The 27,899-nt window shown below is 31.4% G+C and overlaps 1 protein-coding gene across 1 annotated transcript; it reads right to left on the bottom strand.

The window, feature by feature from the left end:
• Positions 1–27,307, bottom strand: LOC132737967 (interferon-induced protein 44-like). The gene is made up of 8 exons (XM_060725361.1): positions 27,188–27,307; positions 9,749–9,796; positions 6,434–6,481; positions 5,922–6,001; positions 5,295–5,477; positions 4,711–4,851; positions 1,118–1,292; positions 1–673 (listed from the first exon to the last, which is right to left on the bottom strand). The coding sequence occupies exons 1-8, from the start codon at positions 27,219–27,221 to the stop codon at positions 390–392; spliced, it is 993 nt and encodes a 330-aa protein (XP_060581344.1). The 5' UTR covers positions 27,222–27,307; the 3' UTR covers positions 1–389.
• Positions 27,308–27,899: the final 592 nt, after the last annotated feature.

Here is a 27,899-nt window from a genome sequence, read left to right as displayed (position 1 = left end):
TGGAATTCACTTTTTCTCTAACTAAGGAAAAATATTTATATGCAAGCATTGAAGATATTAAGTTACTTAACTGATATTTTTAATCATATTTAATCATACTAAATGAAAATTACATGTAATTTATTATTCTTCACTTTTGTGAGGAAACATACGAAGTAAACATTATATCATTCACCAAAACTATACAGGAAAATTAGTTTCTTATCGAATTATCATTATTATTTAAAATTATGGGATATTGTCAACATTTTATAATTATGTAAATTGTGAGTTCCTTATCAACAGAAATTGTCGTCTTAAAATAATTATATGTCTCATTATCACAGAGACAACTGTCACAAAAATTTATAGTGTTAAAATCGGTATAGACTTTTTTTCAATTATAGCGCTCAGCGTATTTCTTCATCATCTTTACTTTGTTGAACACGGCCGTCTGCGTAGACCATGCTCTGTTCCAGTGCAAGAAGCAGTGGTATGTTTTGTTCTGGTGTCAGTGTCCCAGTGTCTTCATAATTAACTACGGGATGAATTGACGCTTGGTCAATATGAAAGACCTCGCTTGCAGTTTTGACGACCTTTTGTACTTTTATGCTCCTAAAAATGTTGTTGATGTCCTCTTGAACTTTTTTACACAATTGGTCGATCTTTGTTAGAACGAGTATTCTCGGAATCCCTTTAATATAAAATACACGTGAAAATAACTGTAAAAATATCAGACAAAACATTTCTAACAGAATACGTAAATTATGCTATTATAGTAAAGAATCTTATTATTGAAAACTTCATTGAAAATTACATAGAATGTATCAATTACGTGTATTGTAGAATTTTGTGTAAGAGAACATTTTTTGTCATTTACTACAAACGTGTATGAATTATGTTTTGAAAGAGCTACAAGATGATTATAGCTACACTATTATGCACACGTTCCTATGATATCTAATAGACGGCTTGCTATGGAAGGATTATTAGACGTATACGAAAATGTTTATGACTAGGGACATTTTCAGCTTACGACATAATAATGTTGTTTCTTCTAATAATTGGTGACCGATATACAGATATTTTGTAAAGACAATTTCTGAAATCTTATAAAAACGTAATTTGTCTAACATACGTTCCATTCGGAGATTGTCTTGAAGTTGACCTATTTTTCTGATATACATTTCAGGTATATCATTGTAAACATCTACAGCGCTGATAACAAAGATGACACAGTGGATAACATCCATTGGCTCTGGGGTTGCTCTAAAGTTGCTGTCGCTAGGTGTAATCGGTGACGCAGGGTTAAACTGAAATTATAGATATTCAGTACTTAAGTATATTGAGAATATGTAGTGTAATAAGTATTTCCCCTTGTAATGAATTAACTGACCTTGGATCAAATGAACAAAATTCATATATATCAGAAACGAATTAAAACATTTTAATCAAAAACATTATTGAATATTGAAACGAAATTGAAACGAAAGTAACGTAATCGATCGGTTAGCATGTTGGCCTTGTATTCTTTAGATCGCAATCTTCGGAGGTTCTTGTCCTGAACGAGCCGTTGTTTCATTGAGCAAGAAACATTTCACTAATTGCTTAGTAGTGGTGCCAAATACTTATCCGAAAGTGTTTTTTTAAGGTAATGGATTCATACGCTATCGGACTCAAATATATTCTTATAACATAAGGCGTGGTAAGATAAATCAGGTGTCAAGTTCCGTGTGGCAACTGTAAAATGTTGCCCCGTACTTCAATACAGTTGTTTTTTTTTTCTGGGCTTTCGGTATCAATGATTCCAGAACCTAAAGAGCGCAAGCCGGTACTAGAGGATGTGAAGGATGTTGCCTTTTTCATTTTCTTCATTATCCCTCACATGCAGACTCAACCCGAGTCTGCAATTTTTATGCATTTGTGTGTCTAAAGTTTCCGAGGGATCAGCTTGTTGAAGACTGTTTAACACTACAGAAGATATTTAACTATAACACATATCTACGGGTATCTTCGAAACATGAAGACGAAAATAACACATATAATCTTCCATTATAAAAGGAAAGCGAAATTCTTTCTTATAGCAATTTAATCCCGAAAACGACAAGTAGGAAAGAACAACTCATAACTTCAAACTGTTACGAATTTAGAATAAGAAGGAAAGTTATCAAAAGTTTTTCATTTTAAAATAAAGATTAAACAAATGAACATTACCGTTTGACTGTGCTAATGTAACTCAAACAAAAAAAATGAGGAGATATTTCAAAGGAATGTCTGCTCTGGTTTCAGAGATATTTTAAAGTTAATTTAATTATCAACTAAAAGCAACTGGATAACCGGAAGACTATCTGAGACTTATCAAAGGTGTAACGCAGAAAACGAACACCTACAAAATAACTAACGGACAATTTTAAAACTGCAAGGAACATGCACATATTAATCATACACATGTGTTCACTTTAACGCATAAAACGACGACTAGAGTTACCTATTGAAACAAAATTAGTGATAAACTGAAGAAACTATCATACATGATTGTACGATCTAAATATAGCTGCAATCGCATTGGTCCAAACAGTAGTCAACAGAACTTTTTTTATAAAACTATATTCACTGGGTTAAGTATCATATTCACTTGCTGAATAGGATTTTCCCTGTCTAAAAATAGAGTGAGACTCATATTCAATGACCATATATTGTAGACTGTTAATTACGCGTGCTTGTTTCGTTTTGATCTTTATGGCATATTTCTCGATTAAAATATCATTACTTTTCTATTACAATTAAAAGTAACATCGCAATGATGAGGTTTGATTCAGCTGGTTCGTGGGATGTTATTGAAAATGTAGGTTACCATTCATGTCCCCTATCACCGGCTTAAGCCGTAGTTTCAACAATAAACATGAAATGGTAAATTTTTGAATTTTGAAACATCTACAGATGTGTTCATACGTCAGTGAACATCGAACTGTCAATTTGACATTAGTTTAAATACTCCAGTTCCTTTATAAGTCTCGTCGATAAATAAAACTCCTAAATCGGGAGTTATCTTTAATATACCTCTCCTCGTGTACTCAAATACAAAATTTTAGTAAGATAGACAAACAGTTGACTTCTACAGCGATGGGAACTGCCCACACACACACACACAAACACACACACACACACACACACACACCAACGCACCAACGCACGCACGGCCGCACGCACGCACGCACACACACATACACACACATACGGTGTAATGGGTATAGCACTTATATGCTGGGTATAGCGAAAGATGTGAATATACTGTATTAGGTGAAATAAAAGCAAAAAGAGTCGGTTTCTTATATATGTTGGCTTAATATCATTAGAAGCATTGATATATTCTCATATAAGACACTTGGTAAGTGACTTGATATAATCGTACACGTAAAGTCCTTATATCATCTCAGCTAACTTACAAATATTGGATTTTAATAATGATTTATATTTTGAAATCATATGATGATTTCGGTGGAAGTTCATTGTTTCAATCTTATGAAGTGTGAAATCAATATGATTTTGATAATTGTTTGAAATCAATGTCCTTAGAGTAAATGTCTGTTCTATTAATGCAATTTACTTAATTTTTCTGATATCTTGTCCTTTATCGGCAATTTTTATCATATAATAATAATATAATTATTTTGTTCAACTCATTTGATAAATCAAGTATTGAACCTCTATTCATTCAATATCTTCTATTTAATGATAATATCATTTATAAACATAACTGTATCAATTGAAATATAAATATCTCGCTCTACCCACATTTTCAGTCAGTTATATGTTTTTCTTCACATTTTCTCTCTTGTATAAATATTATGCTTTTAGACATTATATAATGACTTCCAACTTTTCGTGTCTGTCTGAATAAAATAAAAATAATGATCATTATGAGGCTTAGTAGGCTTTTGTATTTTCTACGTAAGAGATAAAATGTCCTCCGTAGGAATTTTCAAAGTCCGACGTAGGAGTTATGCGTAATTCGTAGGAGTTTTAAACTCCTAATTAGTTTTCTTTTTTCTTCTAAAAACAGTTTATAAAAGTCCTACGAAGGGGTTTTAGACTCCTTATTAGATTTTTTTGGCTCCTATGTATGAATTGTAAACTCGTAATTAAGTTTAATATTTTTATTGAACATTATGAATTGACACCAGTACTATACGGTTTACAGATATGTGAACTAACGAAAGTATTTCTAAAGCTATCAAATATAATGAAAAATAGTCGGTATCAACAATTATTGTACGTTATAAATCACCTCCATTGGCGTTATATTCAAGGTGTCATAAAGAGTGGCAACATGTTTGTGATTTTAGAAAAAGAAATAATTATATAAAAATATAAATGCGTGTGAGCTCGGTTGTATATTTTAAATATACGTACATAAATATGCTTGCTTTGTATTAATATTTGTAATACATATACATTTTGGGCGACGGCAGAATACGTCAAATATACATTAAACATTACAACTGTACGATTCCATTCTTTTCTAAACAATGCATATGTTACTATATCCATCTTCGAGTGTTTTTGATAGCAATTTTGTACATGAAAGTATGTTCACATATTTTTGTATTCTCTTATATGTATTGTCAAAATGTTACAAAAAATACTATAATAATTTCATATTTTCTTTAAATCTAACGAATATCACTGATATAAAAATAATTGTACAAATTATTACTAAATTGGCCAAACCGTGTACTTGTTCTTTATATGTCCTTTAACCAAGTAGATGAAATCCTCAACGTGGAATCCAGCACCGTCATTTGGCTCTATTCCCATCATGTCACGAAGTATGAAATGTTTAATGAGTGTTTTCTGAGAGTAACCGATGTACTGAAATCGAAATATTATATTTATTCTTATTAACGTATAAGTGGCTACAATCAAAATTCCTATGCAATGAATACTTGAATATTAGCATTATCAAATCAACTTGTGAACGCTGAACCTCGGTTTGCCGACAATAAACGTTTACGGTATTGAAGTAATTCTTTACTTAAATGAAACACACTAAATAATTGGTCCAAAAGAATGACGTCTCCTAACAATGAGCTTTCATTTTATAAAATGTTGAAATTGACCACGTAAGTATACATGTATATGAGGAGTTTATAAATGTTATTTGAAAGCTCAATATATTATTACCTATCATCATGATACAACGATGACCCATTTTAACCTACGGTGACCTATTTTGAATGCTGTTCAATCAAATAAAAAATAAAACAGTAAAATTATCATAAAATCTAAAACTAAAATATTAATTACTACCATACTTTAACAGTAAAACTTGTAGCAGAACTTCCTGATTGGGCTCTTGAATTTTTTGTTCCTTCGCCAATGGAAATTAAGGCACTGATAAATGCTGATTTTCCAGCTCCAACAGGCCCCGAGATAAGTAGGTTTGGTTTACCTTCTGGTTGTATTTTTCTGATGTGTTCAATGATTTTCTGCTCATGCTTAATTGAAAAAAAAATCAGAATAATTAATCATAAATCTTACGTAGGTTTTCATTCCATGTTTTCGTTATATGTTTTTTCTTTGTCATAATGCAAAAAAAAACTAAAAAAAACTTGAAAACCATGCTTATTACATTAGATTAGTACGAAGCTGTTAGAATATTTTGGACAAGGTTCTGCCCGAGCCTATACAGAATTCGCAGCTGAAAGCAATACCAATACAATCGGTATTGCATTCAACCATGTATAATGAACTCACAATAAATTGTTATTAAAAGGACATACTTAAAATCAGCAGTGGTTTATATCATATTAAAGGTACAATTTCTTCCAGTGTAATATGAATTTAATATAGAATATTTAAAATCAACTAGATTGAGTATGCAGATTGTTGGACTCTTGTAACATCTCATGAAATACATGGTATGACACTGAATTATTTACCTCAAAATTAAATTTCGATGGCTGTCTCCAAGGTTTATCTGTTAATAATTTTTCTTTCTCAGGCTTTGTCAACAGGTGTCCTTAAAACAATAGCACCAACATCGCTGTTAATGCTCGAGTGTTATCAACACATTTTCATTAATAGTCCAAATAAAAAGGGGCAGAATTACTAAAACAGGCAGTAATCAAATTATTGCAAGCAATACAAAAATTCTTAAACCACTAGTTGCATCCATAATATATTATCTTGATAAAGGAAAAACTCGAAAACTTAAAGATATACATGTCATACAGATGTGAGTGCTGACAAAGAACATTTATTATCTTCAGCCTAGAGTTATTACAATAACAAAAACGTTTCCTTGCGCTTTTACAAGAAATTTCTATTGTTATTCAAAGAACAGTAAGTGAAAGTCCTTGTCAATATTTTAATGATATTTGAGGTTGCAATTAAGATTTTAACCGAGACGCTAGGGTGAGTAGCATCATTGACACAATTATATTTAACATACCTATGTCACTTGTTTGCAGTTGATATGTTCTGGAAGGTTCTGGTGTTACTTAAACAAAGAAAAACATTGAGCTATTTTTTTATTTTTGAATAACAAATATTATGACTATGATGTCCCTTGATCGCTTTTATGATTCATTGTTATAAACAAGATGTGCCCAAATAGAATAATGCAATTGGCTCAATAAAGAGGTTGTCAATTTGAAAGATCTTTAATTTATAAAAGTCAACTAGGAAATCCAAAATGCCATATATCTATGCTCTGAGCATTACACAATCCACTCGAAGTAAATGAATTAAAATGAACATGCAAAGGAATATATATTGTTTGAACTGCTCAAAGAACAATGGCTGTATAAATTCTGTATTATCTAAGAATCACTCCTCCACCATGTCGTTTAGAAGAAGATTGGTTAACAGAGATTTTGCATGACGATAAATGATGGACATTTACATCACAAAATCGCAATTCGAAACACTTCATGTTCAGACGTGATAATACTAACTTAAGTTATACCGTAAAATTGACATGGCTTTGAAAGATCTCAATATTTGGGCATTTATCAAACGGCCATAGGTCTTTAAAGTGCTTTTGACAAGCAAGAAAATTGGTTTGCCAACCTATTTACAGATGTATAATTCTCTATTTCTATTTGAATATTATTTACCATTACTCTGTTGATTTGGAGTGTGAAGCAAATTGAATAATCAAAGAAAGCACCTGCGTTTTCTACCGGACATTATGTCGTGGCAATTTTTTTTTTTTTTTTTTTTTTTTTTTTTTTTTTCTTTCTGACGTTCACCATAATTGGCGGACCTTCTCACTAAATTGACAATGTGTGGGGTTTTCTCTGACGTTCTTAGTAATTAAAAAAAATAAAACAAGCGGCATGTATTCATTCCATTAGCATTTAGCATCCCATTACAATCAATTTGCATGAAACGAACCCTAACAATCTTCCTGAAATTTACCTTGAGGCATGTATGACCTTGAAGGTCAAAATATCTTATTTTCACTGATTATTGTTTTAATTGGCTGACACTTTTAATTAATCAATGGGTTATTTTCATACTTCGACAAAACATCCTTCGGGACAATCATTCTAGACGTTGAAGTGACCACGAACTTGAGTTTTCAATGACCTTAACTGTCAAGGTCAAAGATTGAATGTTGGTAAAGTTGTCATAATTGTGTTATTTATGTACGGATTTGATTCATATGTGGACAAAACAACACTAATGATAAATATGTGAAAACAATTAAATATTGCCTGACCTCGAAATGACTTTTACCGTTAAATGATTGAATTTTGTTTATATTTTCTTAACCTTTGACCCCATGAGCATATTGTGAAAAATGGCCGTTGTCATTGAAAAGCCTCCGTTACAAGTTCCAACTGCTACACAACTATGACAAATGCTTCAATTCTGATGAAATTTGTACATATGTTGACTGAACCATAACCTCTGTAACAACATGCTCAATCTTACCATGGCAACGGAGGGGCGTCTCAAAATTGCCAGAAATCGCTATTTTGCATTGTCTTTTTTTTCATCAAAACTGATTTTGAAAGTGCTGCAACTTCTCAATGCAATGAGATAGAGTAAAAGGCTTTTCAGCGTTGGTTACTCGTTACCTTAAGATCGACTTGAAGCCATTTTTAGCCTGTCACATGTCCAAAATATTCTTAGCGATGAGGGGGACTACCGCCCGCCTTCAGACCCGCCAAACAGAAGGGGGCACATCCCCCTTCCGGCAACCCCCTGATGTCTCCTTTGACGGGGGACGCGCCGAAAAAGTGTTCACTTTTTTTAACAACATTTCTCAAACGAAAAACAGTGTTTGTGGTCTAAATAGGGAATTTCTCTACTGTTTGAGACCTCAAAAAAGGGGGACAAAAAGCCGTCAAAACACGTCTATATGAGAGAAAAGGTTAACTTTGGCATAATTTTATGGAAAGGATTTATACTTTAACAAAAAAACAAGTGTAATATACATGTAGTTATACGTAAAACGTGAAAAAAATCGGTCCCTTCACGTCAAAAAAAAACTCAGTGAAGACCCTTTAATATGGAACTTTTACAAATAATTTTCTTTGCCAGACAAGGAAATCAGTGAAAGTCCATGTCATTATTTTGGTAAGAGGTTTAAATGATATATTGTATATGAAGTTGCAATCAAGATTTTAATCGAGACGCTGGGATGAGTAGTGTAATTATCACTTATAGATATTATATACCTGTATCATTTGTTGCTTCCTGTCCCTGTGGCCTTAAATGTCCTGTTGCTTCTATAAAGAAAACGAAACATTTAGCTTTAAATTCTTACTTACGTCAAGTCGTTAAGAAGGCAAATTTGTTCACATAAATTGTGGATAACGACAAATGACTCAAGATTGACAACAATATGTTTTTATTGGTTAATAGGAATGTTTTTTAATAAATTATGATCTTTCGACTTATATTATCTTAACAGTCCTGTATGCCGCTACAGTGATAATGTTATGCGGCAGTCTGAGAAAACACATTGACTGGATTCATTATTTTCTTACTACCAAGGAACATAATATCTTTTAGAAGTCAAACTACTTGACAGTATGTGCCGAAATAAAAATCATCTTCCTCCCTGGACGCGAAACCTCATCCATCTTGAAATTTTTAACTGTAACCACAAAGGTAGATATTGTTACACTTCAATGCATGTAGAGAATATCTATCTTTATAATATTATTATATCTCACTCATAACAAATTATCAAATAGTTAAAATTACAAACGATAACAAGATAAAACCTGTTTGTGTAAGGTCATTCTGTTCTTATTTACACGAGACTAAAGTTATAATAAAGGAAGGGAGTCACTCCCAAGTCAATAGTCCAAGGATTTTAAATATACACACCAGTTACCTTTCTACACATTCTATATGTACTTACATATAATTACAACTAAAGTTAGAAATCATTGTTAATCTTGTTCTGAAGGAACCTCCATTAATATAGCTTTATTTGGAACACCCTAACAATGTTCTTAGAATTTAAATCATTATCATAAAAATATCAACTGGATCTTAACTTGTAAAATCATTTATTGTTATATAACTAAAAGATTTTATGGACATAATCATGCACATCTATGTTATAATTATTTCTGTCTTCCTTGATGCCCTTTCCTTGCTTTTACAAGAAAAGTCTATAGTTAACCAAAAACAGTCAGTGAAAGTCCTTGCCAATATTTTAATGATATTTTAAGTTGCAATCAAGATTTTAACCGAGACGCTAGGGTGAGAAGTATCATTGACAAAATAAGATTTGACATACCTGTGTCACTTGTTTCCCGTTGCGAAGGTCTTGAAGGTTCTGGTATTTCTTAAACAAAGAAAAACATTGAGCTATTATTTTTTTGAATATAAATATTTGAAAATGCCAAATATTCATGCTCTGACCGTCACACAATCCACAAGAACTAAATTAACTAAAATGAACATAAAAAGTAATATATATATACTGTTTGAACTGCTCAAATGACAATGGCGGTATGAATTCTCTACTATTATCTAAGAATCACTCCTCCACCATGTCGTTTAGAAGAAAATTGATAATCAGACATTTTGGATAACGGTAAACGATGGACTAATTTCCATCACTAAATCTCAAAAACACTTCATGTTCAGACGTGATTAAACAAAGTTATACCGTAAAATTTACTTTGCTTTGAAACATCTCAATATTGGGACATTTATCAAACGGCCATAGGTCATATTGTTCTTTCAAGTGCTTTTGACGAGCAAGACAATTGGTTTGCATTTCTTTTTATACGCTCCCTTCGCAGCTTACTAAATACACTCACGTTACTTTAGACCTCTGCTGTAAGAAGCGCCGATTTCTGATATTGACCTTTACAGTGAACTTTGAACGACCAACGAAAATCTACCAAATTCCAATTCATCCAAAAATCTGTATACGCATTTTCATTGGTTGAAACATATCACGTGTCTTCAAAATTTATAAATAGACGGGCGTTTCCTCGCAAGTTTGTAAACAAAATACAAGAAATAGCGTATCCGGCCAGACATCTCTACAGAAGTTTGTTTTTCGTTCAACCATTGAACAAAATTAGGATACATTTGATTGTTCTAAACATGGTCATTAAAGAAACTGTGTTTTTCAAGGAAAAACGCACCTTCATCGACATAATTTGCGTGAGAAACCAATTTCCGCGATCTAGATCTATACATCGGAAAAAAACATTGACAGGACAAATCTTGTATGTATACTGCACTCTGATTCAGACAACTCTATATCATGTGTGAGGAAGATGCACCTTTAAGTGATGTTGAAAAGAATTGAGATTGTACTGTATTTGATAAAGTAGCCAACAGTACACAAGTCTGATCTGCAGGTGTCAAGACAGTTCAGGTGTCAATATGGTATGAATTTTGATTTAATTATTTTTAAACATTTGAGTTTGTGATAATGTGTTAGTAATGTGACATTATTTTTCACTGTCCAGGAGAGGAAAGTTATATATTTCAATAGACAGAGTATAAGAACAATGTGATTGAACAATTATTGTTGATCATTTAATCCTAAATATAAAAAACTGCCACACTCCTCTAATAAAATGGCAGCCACACTCCTTTAATAAAAAGACAGCAACATTCCTTTTATAAAATGACAGCCACACTCCTTTAATAAAATGACAGCCAAATTCCTTTAATAAAATGACAGCCACATTCCTTTAATAAAATGACAGCCACACCCCTGTTATAAAATAACAGTTTATGAAGTATATTTACAAATATTTTTGTGGTTAATGGGATTTATACATTACTCAGTTAACATTTATTTTTGTAATTAATTTAAATTATCACAGAATCATGAAAAATGCATACCTACCCAGGGAAATATGATTAAGCACCCTTAGCATTACTACATGTGAAATATCTCAAATTGACAAGATTATCTTTCAATATGGACTAAAGCATTTATCAATTTGAAAGAAACTTTACAAATTGTGACTGAAAAGTGAATAGTGCAGTCCATGATCAAATCTTACGACACAGATGTGCCTCCACAATAGTTTTTAAAATTCTATAAAGTGTTGAAATTGTATAAAATATGTAACCATGCCGTTTTGGGGGGTTTTTTGTTGTTTTTTTTTTTTTTTTCATTAACAAAAATACAATGTAATTATATTAAGAAATTCTAAAATATTCACTATAAAGATATTCATTTCATTTTGATAACAAGAATATGTTAAGCTGTAGAGGATATGTTACATAATACAAACATTTACAAAATATCTTCCAGATTGAACACAATAAAGTAATTTATGTGGCTTTTAAATAAAAAAATCTTGTAACAGTCATAATTTATAAATTAATTAATATAAAAGGGTCAGTCATACAATTATCAAGTTTGATTTATTAATATACATTTCAGGGTTATGCAGGAGATTTGTGCTTTTCATGTATTTACAAAACATGGATTTGGTCTTTACTTGAAAACACAAACCTTTTGTTGGCAAAGACTGTCAGGAGCGTTTGGCATACATGTATATTTATTTGACCTTTATAGCTGAATGGCTTAAAGTTTAGTATTCATTTGTTTAAATACTAAAACAAAACATTGCTTCATGGACAGACAAAGTTCTTGATAAGAAATGTAAATAATACATAATTATATATCTTCCATAATCCACAGGTCATTTTAAATGTAAAGAGTTTGTTATAGTTATATTTCTCTTGGGAGTAATTATAGGCTATTTTTGATAGATTGCACAAATATCTGTCTTATTGAGTGTTTAAGGTCACATAATTACAGGCTGCCTCAAAAACAAAGTTACTATTAAAGTTTGGCCATGATAGCTAGAGGGATTTTACTTTTCCCAAATGTAAGGTGCTTATGTGGTATTAAAAGTATAAATTAAACAGTAGCTCAAAGGAGACACTTTAGGAGATGATTTAATTTCACATTTTAAGTTTCTGCATTTTGACAGATTTCTGTAGATGCTTTAATGGATCAACACCATTTACTTGTTATCCTCTTCTGAAATTACGGTGGACTATATTTTGATATTTATTAACATAATTTTGTTACATAAAATTGGTTATTTTCTTTAAACAACAGGACTGTTACTGTATAAATGATGTTTTCATACTCAACAATTCTGATATACACTACCATATACATGTATATAATTGAATAAATGTCATAACTTCTGTTTTTTAAGGTTTATATGACAAAAAACAACAGAAAAATGTGTTTCATCCAGTGTTCACAGGGGTTGAAGAGTTTTGCTAGCACTTACAGCTACAGTTAGTCCAACAGGTTGTGCCAAATAAACATTGTGTACATAGAGGATATTTGTTTAGTTCAGTGTAAGATCGGAATATATTTCACCGAGTGAGCACCAAAAGGTATATTTCACGAGTGGCGCAGCCACGAGTGAAATATGAACTTTTGGTGTTCACAAGGTGAAATATATTTCAATCTTTCACTAAACTAAACAAATTTTCTTTTTATTATATGCAAAGAAACGTTTTAAAAAGACATTTAACCTTATACTGAATGAAAAGCGCGCCAAATAATAATACAACGTGACGTCATTTACGACGTCACGTCATTAAGTTGGTACCCAGTATTGTGCAAGCTGGTATTTCACTGAAACAACGTAAGGGGCTTAAATTCAAAACAGTGAAATTATCAAAGTGGTAATTTCACTGTTTCAAACAGTGAAATTACCAGTTTTATATCACTGATATATTTCTATAAACCACCGAAAAGCATGTAATAATAAGTACTATTTGATTTTGAATTTTGCAAAATGAAAGCACTGATCAACCCTGAGTCTGAATAGTTTCTTAATGGACATGTCTGGCTTTCATATTTTAAAAAGTTTATTATCGTTTCAGGATGAAAAGTAAAAGTTAGTGAGACAACAGTGTGGAGCCTGTTCAGTCTCAATAGCCCGGCTGTATACTGTCATTCTTAAATTTTGTGTTCTAAGACTTAAAGCAGCATGCCTCCAGGTTCATGCTAATTTTCATTTCAATTTTCAAAATGTATTTAAAAATATTAAAATATTGTGAAGTGAACAAAGAAAGTAATTTACTTCACAGGAATGTTCCTTTGGTATTCAACTTAAAATGTTTTTTCAAAGAATTTAATTTCATGCAAAACTCTGGTTGCCATGGCAACCGAAAGACAAAACTTAAAAAATCTTCGTAAAAAACCCGAAAGAGCTAAAGCTTAAATATTTCGCATGAAACATCGTCTAGTCAGTGTCTACCAAGTTTATACAAATTAAAGCCCTGGGGTCAAAATTGACCCCGCCCGGGGGGAGGGGCATTGATTTTCCTTATTTGTATATAGTAAAATCTTTAAAAAATCTTCTACTAAAAAACCTTAATAGCTAGAGCTTAGATATGGGTGTCTACCAAGTTTGTTCAAATAAAAGCCCTTGGGTCAAAATTGGCCCCGCCCCAGGGGGTCATTGTTTTTCTCTGTATGTATATAGTAAAAACTTAAACAATATTTTTTTCAAAACCCTAAGAGCTAGAGCTAAGATATTTAGCATGAAACATCTTCTAATGGGTGTCTACCACCTTTGTTCAAATAAGGGCCCTGGGGTTTTAAATTAGCCCGCCCCGGGGGTCATAGATTTTCCTTATATCTGATAATAAAAACTTAAAAAATCGTCTTTTAAAAAACCCAACGAGCTAGAGTTTAGATACTAAGCATGAAATATCTTCTAGTGAGTGCCTACCAACATGACCAAGTTTGTTCAAATAAAGGCCCTTGGGATAAAATTGACACTGCCCAGAGCGGGGTCATTGTTTTTCCCTATATGTGTATAGTAAAAACTTTTTCTTAGAGCTAGAGCTTAGATATTTATCATGAAACATCTTCAAATGGGTGTCTACCAAGTTTGTTCAAATAAAAGCCTCTGGGTTAAAATTGGTCCCGCCCCGGGCGCCTTTATACAGGTGAGCGTCTTCAGGGCCATCATGGCCCTCTTGTTTTTTCTCTTGTGAATAATTTTCTTAATGATGGCCCTCTTGTTTTTTTTCTTGTAAATGATTTTTTTTTTTGGGGGGTCATTATTTGAGAAATTATTACTTACTTAGCTTGCATACTTGCTGATAAAGCCTAGAAATCCTAAAACACTTTTAAAAAGGAGGGTTTTGTTTACTTGTGTACAAGTAGATGAAAATTGATATACCTTTAGTGTCTAAGTTACTTCTGATTATATTCGAAGTAATGCTGGTCACATGGCTATTGTGGTTTAAATAAAAATAAATTTGAAAACAATTTGTTAAATTATTACCAATTGATTTACCAAAAATAAGATAATAATCTGTAGGCTCTTGCTTTGATTTAATGCATATTTAGTAAACATTGTACAATGTAATAATGTGAATGGGTATCATGATTTCACTGAACATTGTAACAATATGACGGGGTATCTGACTCAGAAAACTAAGTATTAAACCAGTGCTGAAGACACAAATTGTACTTTAAAACCTTAAATATCCAAACTAGCTTAAATATGCATTTCCTACTCAATAGCTAGCTTATTCCAACCTATATATATATATATATATATATATATATATATATATATATATATATATATATATATATATATATATATATATATATATATATATATATATATATATATATATATATATATATATTTAGTGTTGGTCAAGTTATCACTTACATGTATGTACTCTTATTTTTGTTATGTTTATGTGATCAAACATTGATACATTATATCTAGGACTGTTGTTATACATGTATGTTAAATCAATAAAATATTGCATTTGTAATTTCATATTACACATTGTTTTAAAGATCAAGACTTTGTATGAAATAAAATAAATTCATTGATGATCTACAGTGCAGTTATTATTTTTAGCTAAACTATTTGAAGAAACATGGGGCTATCCTTTAAACCTGGAATTCTTTATCAGTGTAACATCTTAATGTTTTTCGTGCAACTAATGGCTTGCACTTCACCTTACTTTAAAATCCGCATTCTTTCATGTGTAAAAGACTTTGCACACTTTTTTGGGATCATAAAAATGGTCACTTTCCAAGGCCAGTAACTCTAGCATGGATTTTGACATAAGTATGACCTTCTAAACCTCTGATTTAATACAGGTTAAAGTTTTGCCTGCAAAATTAATCTAGTATACCTTGGAGGTCACTGTCAAAGGCTCAGAACTTGTGAATTTTAAATGAAACATGGCCTCATGCGAACATACAAAAATTGCAAGACTTGATCATATGTATATAAATGAAATATTCCTTAGTTAATTCAATATTTCCCATCAAGTTCTGAGAATATTTAAATAGAACAAATGTTCTATTGACAGCCCTTGTTGATATTAATGGACAAGCTTGTGGTTGCTGTGGTAGTCTCCTGACTGACTACAATATTATTAAGTAGAATAGCTGAATTTCAAATGAGTAACCAATGCACTTTTACTATTGATTTTTTAAAATAGTGTTGGTTGAGTCATATCTGTATTTAGTATGTATGCCATCTTGCACATACATGTATATCACAACTGTACAAAACCTGTCCATCTATGAAAAAACACAGGGTATGAAAGTACGTCAAATATGATCTTGGATATTCTTAAATGACCATCATTAAAAGCTAGATGATACTGAATTTGTATGTACTGTTCTATATAAGATCAGTCAAATTAATATTTTATTACTTTTGTGCACAGTGTACACCTGGTGTAATGTTGCAATAGCATGTGGTAACTTCTTCCACTTTATTCGTACATGTATTTATCAATGTATATAAGAATGCCTCGGTTTTTCGAGGGATGGGTTGAGTTATTGTCGAAATGCTACTGGTCATCTGAGAAAATATATGGAAAATATACTTTCTTGCAGCCAGAATATGCGGACCATTTTCGTATTGAACTACCGTTTACGTAGACTCCATTACAATTAACGATCCGTAAATAATATATCATCGCGAATTTATCATTTTGGTCATTTAATAGAAACGTTTAAAACAAACAATTGTAAATAAAGTACAAATGATCACGCATTGTTTACATTACGGTGCGTCAAATTCAGGTATGTGACAATTCGTTACAAGTAAGCTAGTCACTGATTGGCTGAAGTGTAGACACGGATTTTCTTGTCTAAAGCTAGAAATATCGGTCTGAACCTACAATTTTAGCAGAGGTAAGAAAGTGAGCGAAATTGGAACATTCGACCGATGCGCAAGAGAGTAACCTATTACCAGATGTATAATTTCTATTTCAATTTGAATATTTTTTACCATTACTCTGCTGATTTGGAGTGTGAAACACAATGAATAATCAATGTAAGCACCAGCATTTTCTATCGAACATCATTCTGGAATGTTGGTAAAGTTGTCATAATTGTGTTTTTATGTACGGATTTGATTCCAAACAACATTTGTGACAAAACAAACATGAAAAAAATAGATATAGCCTTGACCTTTAAATGACTTTAACCGTTAAATGATTGAATTTTGCTATTTTTTGTCTTAACTTTGGCATAAATTTATGGAAAAGATTCATACTGAACAAAACAACAGGTGTTATTACACACTAGACAGACCTAATAAGTTTAACAAGAAAAAGGAACAAACTGATTTTCTACTGTTTTTCATTTAAAAAAGATTTGTTTTAACCATTTATTTGTTTGCTGATGAAAAGGTAAACAAAAGTCAAGCGTAGATAATAATTTATCTTTTTTATAGTTTTGTCTCCCTTTGTAGTTTACTGTGTCGTGTATAGTCGAGCGTGCTGTTTCCTCTGGCAGCATTTGTTAAAGTGTTGCTCTTGCCAAAAAGGATCAATTTGAGTTTGTGACCTGCATTTAACTCAAATATTATATGTATAATATAAGGGAAATTATGACCTAATTGATGCAATTAAGATGAAACAAAATATATTAATAGGATAAATACAAACTATGTAACAAAAAATTACATGAACAAAACAAACGCAAAGGATGTTAAAATGCTAATCATGAAAATGAATAAAGAACATTGATAATTTATGTACATTCAAAGAAGATAATCTATCAATTGTGAATAAGGACAATTAAGCAAAAACAATGAAAAGCCACATTAAACTATAATATACCAAATGCATATGAACTCTATAACAAATACCGACCGTCTCCAGTTGGGAAGGAACTGATTGATATGATCAATCATAGTATGTATCGGAAGCAAATAATGAATGACGCCATTAAGTTGCTCTCTAGAGAGGCCCGAAAAGGCCCCACCAGACACCGTGCATTTTCAATGGGCACTGGAAGATTCTAAATGAATCAATCTTTACGAAATATATCAATTAATTATAGATTGGATAAGTATTCAAATATATAAAAAGACAAAATGGCAGGAAATAATTTGAAATAAACTAACAACAAAAGAAAATCAGACCTCATCATTTAGTCATGGAATATGAACGGGAAGAGTTAAACCATGGTTCCGTCGTTGGCTAATAAATCTGCCCAAACGTCTCCGGCCAATTAGAAGCATGTACATTTTAGATCTTAATATGTTGAAAAGGACAATAGTAGATCTACAGAAATGATTGAAATGTGGATTTAAAAACGAAAACTCACAGGGCGTTGAGGGGATCTACCCTGATGCTTGGAAGGAGGCATGCGTCATCCCTATATATAAAAGTGACAAAGATAAAAATGAACCAAAATCTTATAGGAAAATTTCTTGAGGGAATAGTTAAGGCACGTTAAGAAAATTTGCTGGAATCAAAAAATATTATTAACCCTTTCAATCTGGCTTTAGAAAAAAAGGATCACTTTAGACCAGCATGCTCGACTGCGGCATGATGTGATCTTAGCAAAAAAAATCACAATCAGTGCTAGCAATAATTTTGGACCTGACAGCAGCTTTTGATCTCACCTGGCCGTCAGTATTGTATATACATTAAAAGAACATGGTGTTACGGTTTGTCTGATTTCAGTGTTAAGGTCACTCCTGGAGGGCAGAAAGATATCGGTACGAGTAAAGGGTACGTTGTCTGACACTGAGCCACTGGAGCGTGATTCACCCCAGGGCTCAATCCTCTAGCCGTTACTTTTTTCTATCATAATAAATGGCCTACCAGAAACTCTCTCTGGTTCTGGAACGGTTAATAACAGTTTGCTGAAGATTCCAACACCTGGAAATCGGGGTTAAACTAGCTAAGGATGAACAAACTGGTATGGACTCTCTGTGGGGGTACTTTACAACATAAAGTGAACAAATCTGATTTGCCGAATCTCGCAAATTCAGAAACAAAAATTATCAACAACAAGTATACAGATCAAACATATATACAGATGCATCTAAGGACCCGTACTCTGGCAGGGTAGCTTCGGCGGTTGTTACGGTTGATATACCCTCCCTACAATTTGAAAATATTGTTACCCCCACAGGTAACCCCATTTATTGTCGCATGACAAATTAAGGATCGGAGGTCCATCCCATAACAGTCATGCAATAATGTGTGCAATGTAGTTAAAACATGAATTATTTTGAATTATTAACATAGTTTTAACATAAAGTTAATTACCGCAAACATTTATAAACAAAACTGAGTATGTAACGGACATCGAAAACTATTACTACATCTACGAGAATAATTACAGGTTATTTTAAATACTGCAATTTTTACGGGGCACAATTTATTTGTGGTAGTTTCAACAACTCTTGAAGCTACATTATGCCTTAAACAAAATATAATTACTTTATTTATTTTTATGAGTAATACACATACTAATGATACTAATGTGTTTAGCTAGGAGGCTTGACGACTAGGAGGCTTGACGATAGAATAAATAGATAGAAGAAAAAAGGGTGATTATTTACAAAAGAAAACAAAAATATAACAAAACAAAAACATAAAAAACAGACACTTTGTGGCCAGGGCACGTTTTAAAATACTACAAACATTTATTTATTTCTCGACGAATGAACAAATAAAGCTAAGTATGAAAACTGAAAAGACAAAGGCCGCTCCTAACATCAACATACTTAAAAGTATTTTGATGATTCATATTTATCATTATCAGATAAGAAAAACAATTGGATAGGACTCGTTTATCATTTATGATTTATGACATATATTTAATATAGTATGCCAGATTTTCTTAAATTGGTTAAGTTTTCCACATTGGATAGCTTTTTCTTCAATTACCTTTAGAACATATGCAATATACTTTATAGCATCAGCAACAGATAGCATTGTTTTATGAGTTTTACATTTAAAAATATACATTTCGACATATAAAAGAACTAAATTGTTTACAAGATATTTTGTATTGTTTCCTTTAGTGTAACCAAATAGCAAAGTTTCTTTATTCAAGTTTGGCATGTTTAGTTTATCTATACAAATTTCGTATATTAGTTTATTGCTGTGAATCCATTCCCAAAAGATATGTCCTATAGTTACATCATGACGATTACAAATGCTACCTTAGGGCCTGTTAATATATTTAATTTTGAACAAAATATTGTTTGTACCCAAAATCCTATTAATAAGTCTTTCTTGGAACCATATTAGTATCGATTGTCAATTTGAATTGTAAATTATATATATTCTTTCAGTATTTATCATCATTTGAGAGGCATAGTTTTTGTGACATTTGACCTGACAAACGGGCTTGCTGGAATTGAAATTAAGCAAATCATACATATATTTGAGCCTTTTTGGTCTCTTACTATCCTTTTTATGTGTATTGGAATTGTTGGGAATTGTTCTCTCTTAAAAGTTAAAGGGTTGAAGCAGATATTTTGAACAAAAGTTTGTAACTGCTTTTTTAATTCCTAAATATAAAAGATGATTGCTATTAATATTGTAGATCTTGCCTAATTCTTCTGGTGTATAAAACTGGCCATTGTCTACAGCGGATTCCCTTATCATACCGAAACTTCCAAACATACTTTTATTGCCAATAGTAATGTTATGATTGTAAAGTAAAGGTCAGTTAGAAATGTCTTCTTTAACAAATTTCTGATGCTCAATAAACAATAAAGATGCATTTAAAGTGTGTTTGCAGAATTCATTTTAATAGATTTTAACATTTTCTCGACATAATGCTTTCCACGCGTGACTAATTTATGTACATCAATACCCTGTGTTAAAATACTCAGCCAACATCCATCACTTAAAATAATTCTTCTTATCCATGTAAGTATTAACGCATTCATAAAATCATTTATATTTACCATTCTTAAACCCCCTTCCGTGTAATCTTAAACTAACACATTTTTTAAGTTCCATTCCAAATAAAGGCATACAATGTATCATTAATTTGTTGTATATATTTATCCAAAGGATTCGGCAATAGTGGTTTAGTTGTGAGATAAGTATTATTTTATTTCTGTTATTTTACCGATTGGAATCAAAGCTCTTCTTTTCCTTTTCCATTGTTTAATCATTTTTTTTCTATTTTGGATATTTTTTCTTTCAAGTTAATATCTATCATTTTTTCAAGATCCACATAGAATGTTATACCAAGCATTTTGAAACTGGTTTCGTTCCAATTCAGTTTCCATCTAGTTTTTTATGCTATCACTGCTGTACGTTTTAATGCCTATCAAAACAACCTTTGTCTTTTCAAAGTTAACCATGAGCCCCGAGATCTGAGCAAAAACTGATAAAACACCAAGAGTTGCATTTAAAGATTGTGCTGTTCCGTCTAACATTACTGTAGTATCATCAGCAATCTGTGACGGTAAATGCTCAGTCTGTTAAATATGTATTCCTTCTACGGATTGCAACTTAAGGGAAAGAACTTCTGCACATGATATAAATATATAGCATAAAAGAGGGTTGCCTTGACGACAGCCACGCTGTACATTGATAAATTTTGATAAGAATCCACATAAGAATCCACATCCAAAAGAGCTGATGTTGCATTTTCATAAAAGATATTAAACTATGTTTAATTGATGCACCAAAATTGAAAAAAAAAATAAGTATTCTGTACAAAATCCCAATATAGCGAATCGAATGCTTATTCAAAGTCGAGCAGAAGAAGTCATCCAGGAATATTATTTTCTTCTGTATAATTCATGACATCATATATCAGTCTATTATTTTCTCCGACATATTTTCTTTTTATAAAACCCGTTTGATCTTTGCTAATAAGTCCATTTAAAAATATTTTAATTCTGTTTGCAATGCATTCAGATCCAATCTTATATATAGTATTAAACAAAGTTATTGACCTCCAGTTCTCAAGAATAAGTTTAGATTTACTCTCCTTAGATAAACATGTAATCATTCCTTGTGATTGAGTAATGGATAACTGATTGACATTTTATGCTTCATTTAGAGCTCTTTCAATAATATGTCCCATATTTTTCCAGAATACTTTACAAAAAAATAGATGGAACTATTTCACCTTCTAATTGTTGGCTTTCTGCATCTGTGATTTTAGCTTTACTACTAATATATGTTAAATCATTAAAATCGATTGTTTCATTAGATTGTGTTTATTTGAACAGAGCTTCATAATATATTTTTGTTTCTTTTAAAATGTCTTTCTGATTATCAATTATAGTTCCATTTTCATTTTGTACTAAATTGATTTTGAAATGTAATTTTATTTTCTAAATTGCAAAAATATTTAGTAGGTTCTTCGCCTTAAAGAGACAATTTAGCCTTTGATCTTATAAGGTATCCCTGGAGTCGTTCACCCTTTATATGAGAACATTCATCACTTAGTAAAAGCAGTCTTAAGCATGTATGAAACAATTTATATCAATCAAGGGGAAGTAATTATCCCCCATAACGTATCCAGGTTTTTAAGGCCCATTATGCTACATAAATGTTTTTTTTTGTTTTCTTCCTCAAAGGACTTTTTTCTTATGCACAATGTGCCTTTAGGTAAATATATATGGACAGACTTATGGGTTAACTAACCATACATCCATCTATACCGCCGAGCTTCTTGGTATTAAAAATGCTATGTGCTGAATTAATGAATTATTGGATTATTTATAAAGCTGTCATATTCTCTGATTCACTCGCCGCACTTATCTCTCTGACATCCAACAAAAGTCAGTCGAGACCAGATTTTTAATGAAATAATAGTTTAAATTTTATACAATAAAGCTTGGTGTCCAGCACGTACAGTAACAAGCAGACATGGCGGCCAAAATGGACTTAAACCTCAGATGTGTAACTGAATTAATCTCACTCTCCCCCACGGAGTTTTACTCAATTATTAAAAGCTATATTGTTAATCTATGGCAGGCTGATTTAAATTCTAGCCAGGGTCACCATAAGCATATTAAATGACAATACTGAGTTTGGACAAATCTTTATTACCCAGGGATATGTGACAATACAAAATGATAAAAAGTCTTGGAATTTACCAAAATCGAATTTTTGCCATGTTAGATAATGGCCTTACACATACTTTTGAGGAAAAAATTTGTTTTGCGGCATTTTCTTGTTTTTTTTTTACATTTACCGATTACTGCGTGAGCCTTTGGTGAAAAATGTCTGTTTTCATTGAAAAGCCTTCTGTTACAAGTTCAAATTTCCGTGAAACTATAAAAAATATTTTTAATATTCATCAAACTTGGCACAAATATTGACTGGTTAATAGCCTTTGTAACGACATGCTCAATCTTAAATTTTCTGTTACCATGGCAAAGAGGGGACATCTCAAAATTGCAAAAACTCACTATTTTGCCTTGCTTTTTCCATCCAAACTGATTTCAAGGTGCTTCTCAGTGAATTGAGATAGTGTCAAAAGCTTTTCAGGGTAGGTTACACGTTACCTTCTGATTGACCTGAGGCCAAATTTAGCCTCTAACGAGTCCAAAATATTCTTGGCGATATGTGATGCTGTTGCCCTAGCAGAAGGGGGCTCATCCCCCATTCCCCCCACCCCGATGTATCTTTCTGATAAGGGGCGGCGCCGAAAAAAAGTGATCACTTTTTTAAACAACATTTCTCAAAAGAAAACAAGTGTGTTGGGCCTAAATAGGACATTTTTTCACTATTTAAGGCCTCAAAGGGGAGGGATCGAAAGTGCGTTGTTTCGCGTATATATGAGGTAAAAGGTTTACAAAAAAGTCCTAATTGTGCCTTTTGCGGAGTGAGATATAATTTATATCACCAATTGCATGAGTGCACCAAGTTCAGAGAACATAGAAATGAATTGCATTCTTTATTTTATGCAGTAGGTCTTGGATATAGTACAGAAAATTAACTTTTATTTCTTTTGTTTGTATTTTTAGACCTCTTGGAACCTCCCTAAAAACCGCAACCGAAATATAGCAGGTGGAAAGAAATTCAAAAATGAATCAAGTGAAAAAACTGTACTGTTATATATCAATACAGTTTTCAGTCCTAAATGGAAGTGAACCGAGTATAATGGATTAGAAAGAACATAAAAAAAGCTCAAAGCCATGCGATAAATATATGACTATAAGTTTATTTTCTATCTATGTGATCCCTAGGCAGGACAAATATTGACCACAGGAGCATGATTTATAAATTTTGTAGATGTAAACAAGGGATGCTTCGTGCAAACTATCTAAGTTTAACATAAATTTATTTTTGTGCATATGAAAATATGTTTTCAAAAATGCAGTTTGCTAAACTTATTATATTGGTATTTCTTTTCATGAACATATATCAGTCTTTCAATTAGAGAGAGACTTCCAACAATATAGTCGAACAATATTCATGTCCACACTTTTAAATTACCTTAAATATTAGCATTTTATAATTCTCATTTTACAACTTATTGTTATTTAATACATTTACATATCTCAAGTAACATCAGTTTCTATGTATAAGATTGTATCAATGCAAAATATTTAAATCATATAACCCTATAAAAATTATTTAATTATTATAACCTTAACACGAAAAAAATCTAAAAAATATAAGATTTGATAAAAAAAAGCCATTAAAAAGTAATAGACGTTGAAAAATAAAGGGAAGTAAATACATATCTTTGGAGGAAACATGTTAATAATTTCATACATTGTAATCTCCCTTGGTAATGTATATACTTATAGACCCCGGATTCAAGTTGTCGCCCTTGGATGACGTCATTGGGGGATACGATGGACATTACCGATACAATAAATGACATAAATAAAGGGATATAAAGATTTTAATCCTTACTCTTGTAAGATGGGCGGATTGAAATTGCTAACATTTTGTGTAATTGAATGAGATACATGTATTACATAAAAAGATGGTCAAAAGAATAAAAATGTTTACAATAATAAGGTTAACGATTTGTTTCAATACTAGATCATGACCGGGTAACTGATCATGGTTACCATTTCGTTTGATGGAAAAATGAAAATTGTCGCAGCGTGTTTTAGTAGGTAGTTAAATCGTACTAACTTGCTAATATAAGTATCCAAGAGCTATTTTGAGTTTCAAAAATTTAAGTATTTTGTAGTTTCGAAAAACGACTGCGTAATAACTAATTGCAAGATACTGGTTGAAAAAAAAATATTATTTTGATTTAAGCATATTTGAAACAAAGAAAAAAAATAATATAAATCTCTGTTATCTCCTTAAAAATGTTAAAGCATAAACATTACAATTATTTTGTATGTACGGGTATACTGTTTGTGTCGGCAAAAAAACATCGTTCATCACGCAAATTGAATGCACTACATATTTTATGAAAACTGGTAAAGTGATATTTTTAACTCTATATTTTTTATGTAATTTATAGTCTGCTTATCAAATATTATTTTTTTTAAAAATCACTGAAAATGATATTATCATGTATTTTATTGACATAAAGCGATTATACATATACTTCAAATTGGCAGAATTTACAATTATTGATAATGACATAACATCTTAACAATGTCACATTCCTTAAACCTGTGCACATGATTCTTATTTTGATTGCAGTTAAACAGTTGAAGGGTTTACACTTGTGCAGTTCACGGGAGAGATTGTTGTTTATGTGAGCAGGTCCATAACTTGGTAAGTTTATAAACAATGTATTTGTGTATTGTATGTATGATATAAATACATTTTTGTATAAATTGAGTATTTTATGTTCAAAATAGAATATAGAAATATGTGGATAATGTTGATTATATTAATTGATGAATGATAAATGGACCACAAGGCACACCAGAGTATTTCGTTATAAATTGTTTTTATATTACTAGATCTACTTCTTGATTATGAATTTGTAACATTGTTGTTGTAATATTATGTACATGATAGTTTTCAGGCTTTACACAGTAGATTTTTTGTATTATTTGTCATTTGATTTTATTATGTATTTGCAGGTCACTGACTTATTCTACTCTAATGCTGTATACTGCTGTGTACTTTTATGATAGACTGTATTTGAAGTGAACAATGACACATATACAATTTTAAATAAAAGAATAACCTAGAAATACTTTGGTTGTATTTATTTTATTAAAATAACCATAGTTACATTTTTCTTCTGAAAATCATGGACTTTAATAATTTATTCAAGTCCGTGTGAAATAAACTGTAACATTATTTAATCATGCCTATAGAAAATATAAATGTAAAACATTTGTAATAAAAAATTCATATCGAACACTTTTAGAGGGCATTGAAAAATTCAAGCTGGTTGTTTGCGCACCATTCAATGAGGGAGCGCAGTTGTTTTTCACGATTGCATATGAACGCTATTGGATCAATTACAAAGCCATTGACTCGATTTCCAGCGGTAGTTAGATTATGAGACAGTATTTTTAATAATTATCAATTTTAAATAACACACAAGTTCCATCAGCCCACGAAAAGTGGCCGAAAATCATACGTAAAATTATTTAGGAAAAAAAACAATATATGTGTGAAAATGTAATCAGACGTGCAAGTAAACTGTTACTGATTCCATCATTGCATTTAATTATTATTAATAGATACCGTAAAGCTAGTCTGAGCAGTGCGTATTGGCTACACGTACGTGACTCCATACGGCTAGAACTTTTGGCTATCAGTACGGGCACGAACGGCTAACCACTTCCTTATATTATACAAAAATGTAAAAATACATCAATGCTGCATGTTTGCACCTTCACCACAATTAATATTAACATGTAACAGACTTAAAAATGCTAAAACTATGCAAATAAGTTGGACTGTGTCGTATCAATTGATTTATTGCAAGGCTAAATTTCACATCTTTGGGTTGTTCCAATAATGTTTTCTCTCTGATAGATCTTTATCATTAAATATAATCATACATGGCCGGTTCATTATCCATGAAATTTGTTCATACATATACTTTGTACTTGTAGTATGATTTTTTACAAATTCAACCATTTATTTTGAAAACAACCAGCAGTAAATATATACTTTTACATTCTCTGAGAAGATGGAAATCCGAAAAATAGCAAATTGGCGAAAGGCAAATGAAACGATTTGAAAAGTTTACATTAATCAAAGATTATCATACGTGAATGGACTTGTTAAACTAAATATTTTGCATAATAAGTCACTTCTTTTCCTGGAGAAGATAAAAAAATTATCGCCAACAATTGTTTTCAGTCCCCATCATATAAAAAAACAGTTGAGTACCTTTAGAAAGTTTAGTTATACGTTATAAAAATGTATGAAGCTTATTTTCAGCCATTTTTTTTTCAATTCAAGCTGTGTAAAAAAACACATTTTTTAATGTACATTAGTCACTGAAATGTACAGTTTCTTTCCTATTTATGACAATTAAATTGCATATGATGCTTACCTGGTTTAAGCGGTTTAGAATCTCCTGAACCCATACTTTTTATCCAAGTATGCCGAGTGCGCACAAGAATGTAACGATCCGAATTTGTTTTAATAACCGTTGGGGCTCTATTATACAAATGCAGCGATTTGATTGGTTATGTTTATTTCCATATTAGGTAAATCATGATAGAGTACACGTATTAAACATTGATTGGAATAATATCTTCTACTTTAAATAGAATAGAAAAAAGTGTTATTCATGTCAATAAATGGGGAGATAATATGTAAAAGAAACGTTAGGACACACGATTGACACAGGGTAAAGTTTTCGTTAAAACTGTCGAAGGTACTAAAGAGGCTTTAGAAGTAAGTGGATAAGTTATAGTTTTTGTTTTGTTTTATTTTGAAGTTAACACCATAATTAAATGTTTGTGTTTCTTATACAGGTTAACTGATTCGTACTCAATAACTGGGTACGACACGTAAGTATAAAAAACATTGATTTTAGATTTTCGGTTTTGATACGTTCTGAGTTATTAATCTATGCGCAAACGGAAAAATGTTTAAACTAAAATATGAAATTCAAGATCAACTTGTAATTGCAGGGAATTGTTAAGTTAATATAAGTTAGAAGACAATACGTATATTGGTGCAAGTACAAGGAAAAAATTGTACTAAGTATGAATTCAAAATGATAAAAGCAAGGTGTTTTGTTTAATACATGACAGTGT

Source organism: Ruditapes philippinarum, unplaced genomic scaffold, assembly GCF_026571515.1.
Source record: "Ruditapes philippinarum isolate M1 unplaced genomic scaffold, ASM2657151v2 ctg3068_1_1_1_1, whole genome shotgun sequence".
In the NCBI taxonomy this organism is placed as follows: Eukaryota; Metazoa; Mollusca; class Bivalvia; order Venerida; family Veneridae; genus Ruditapes; species Ruditapes philippinarum.
This window is presented reverse-complemented; position numbering and strand designations above follow the sequence as displayed.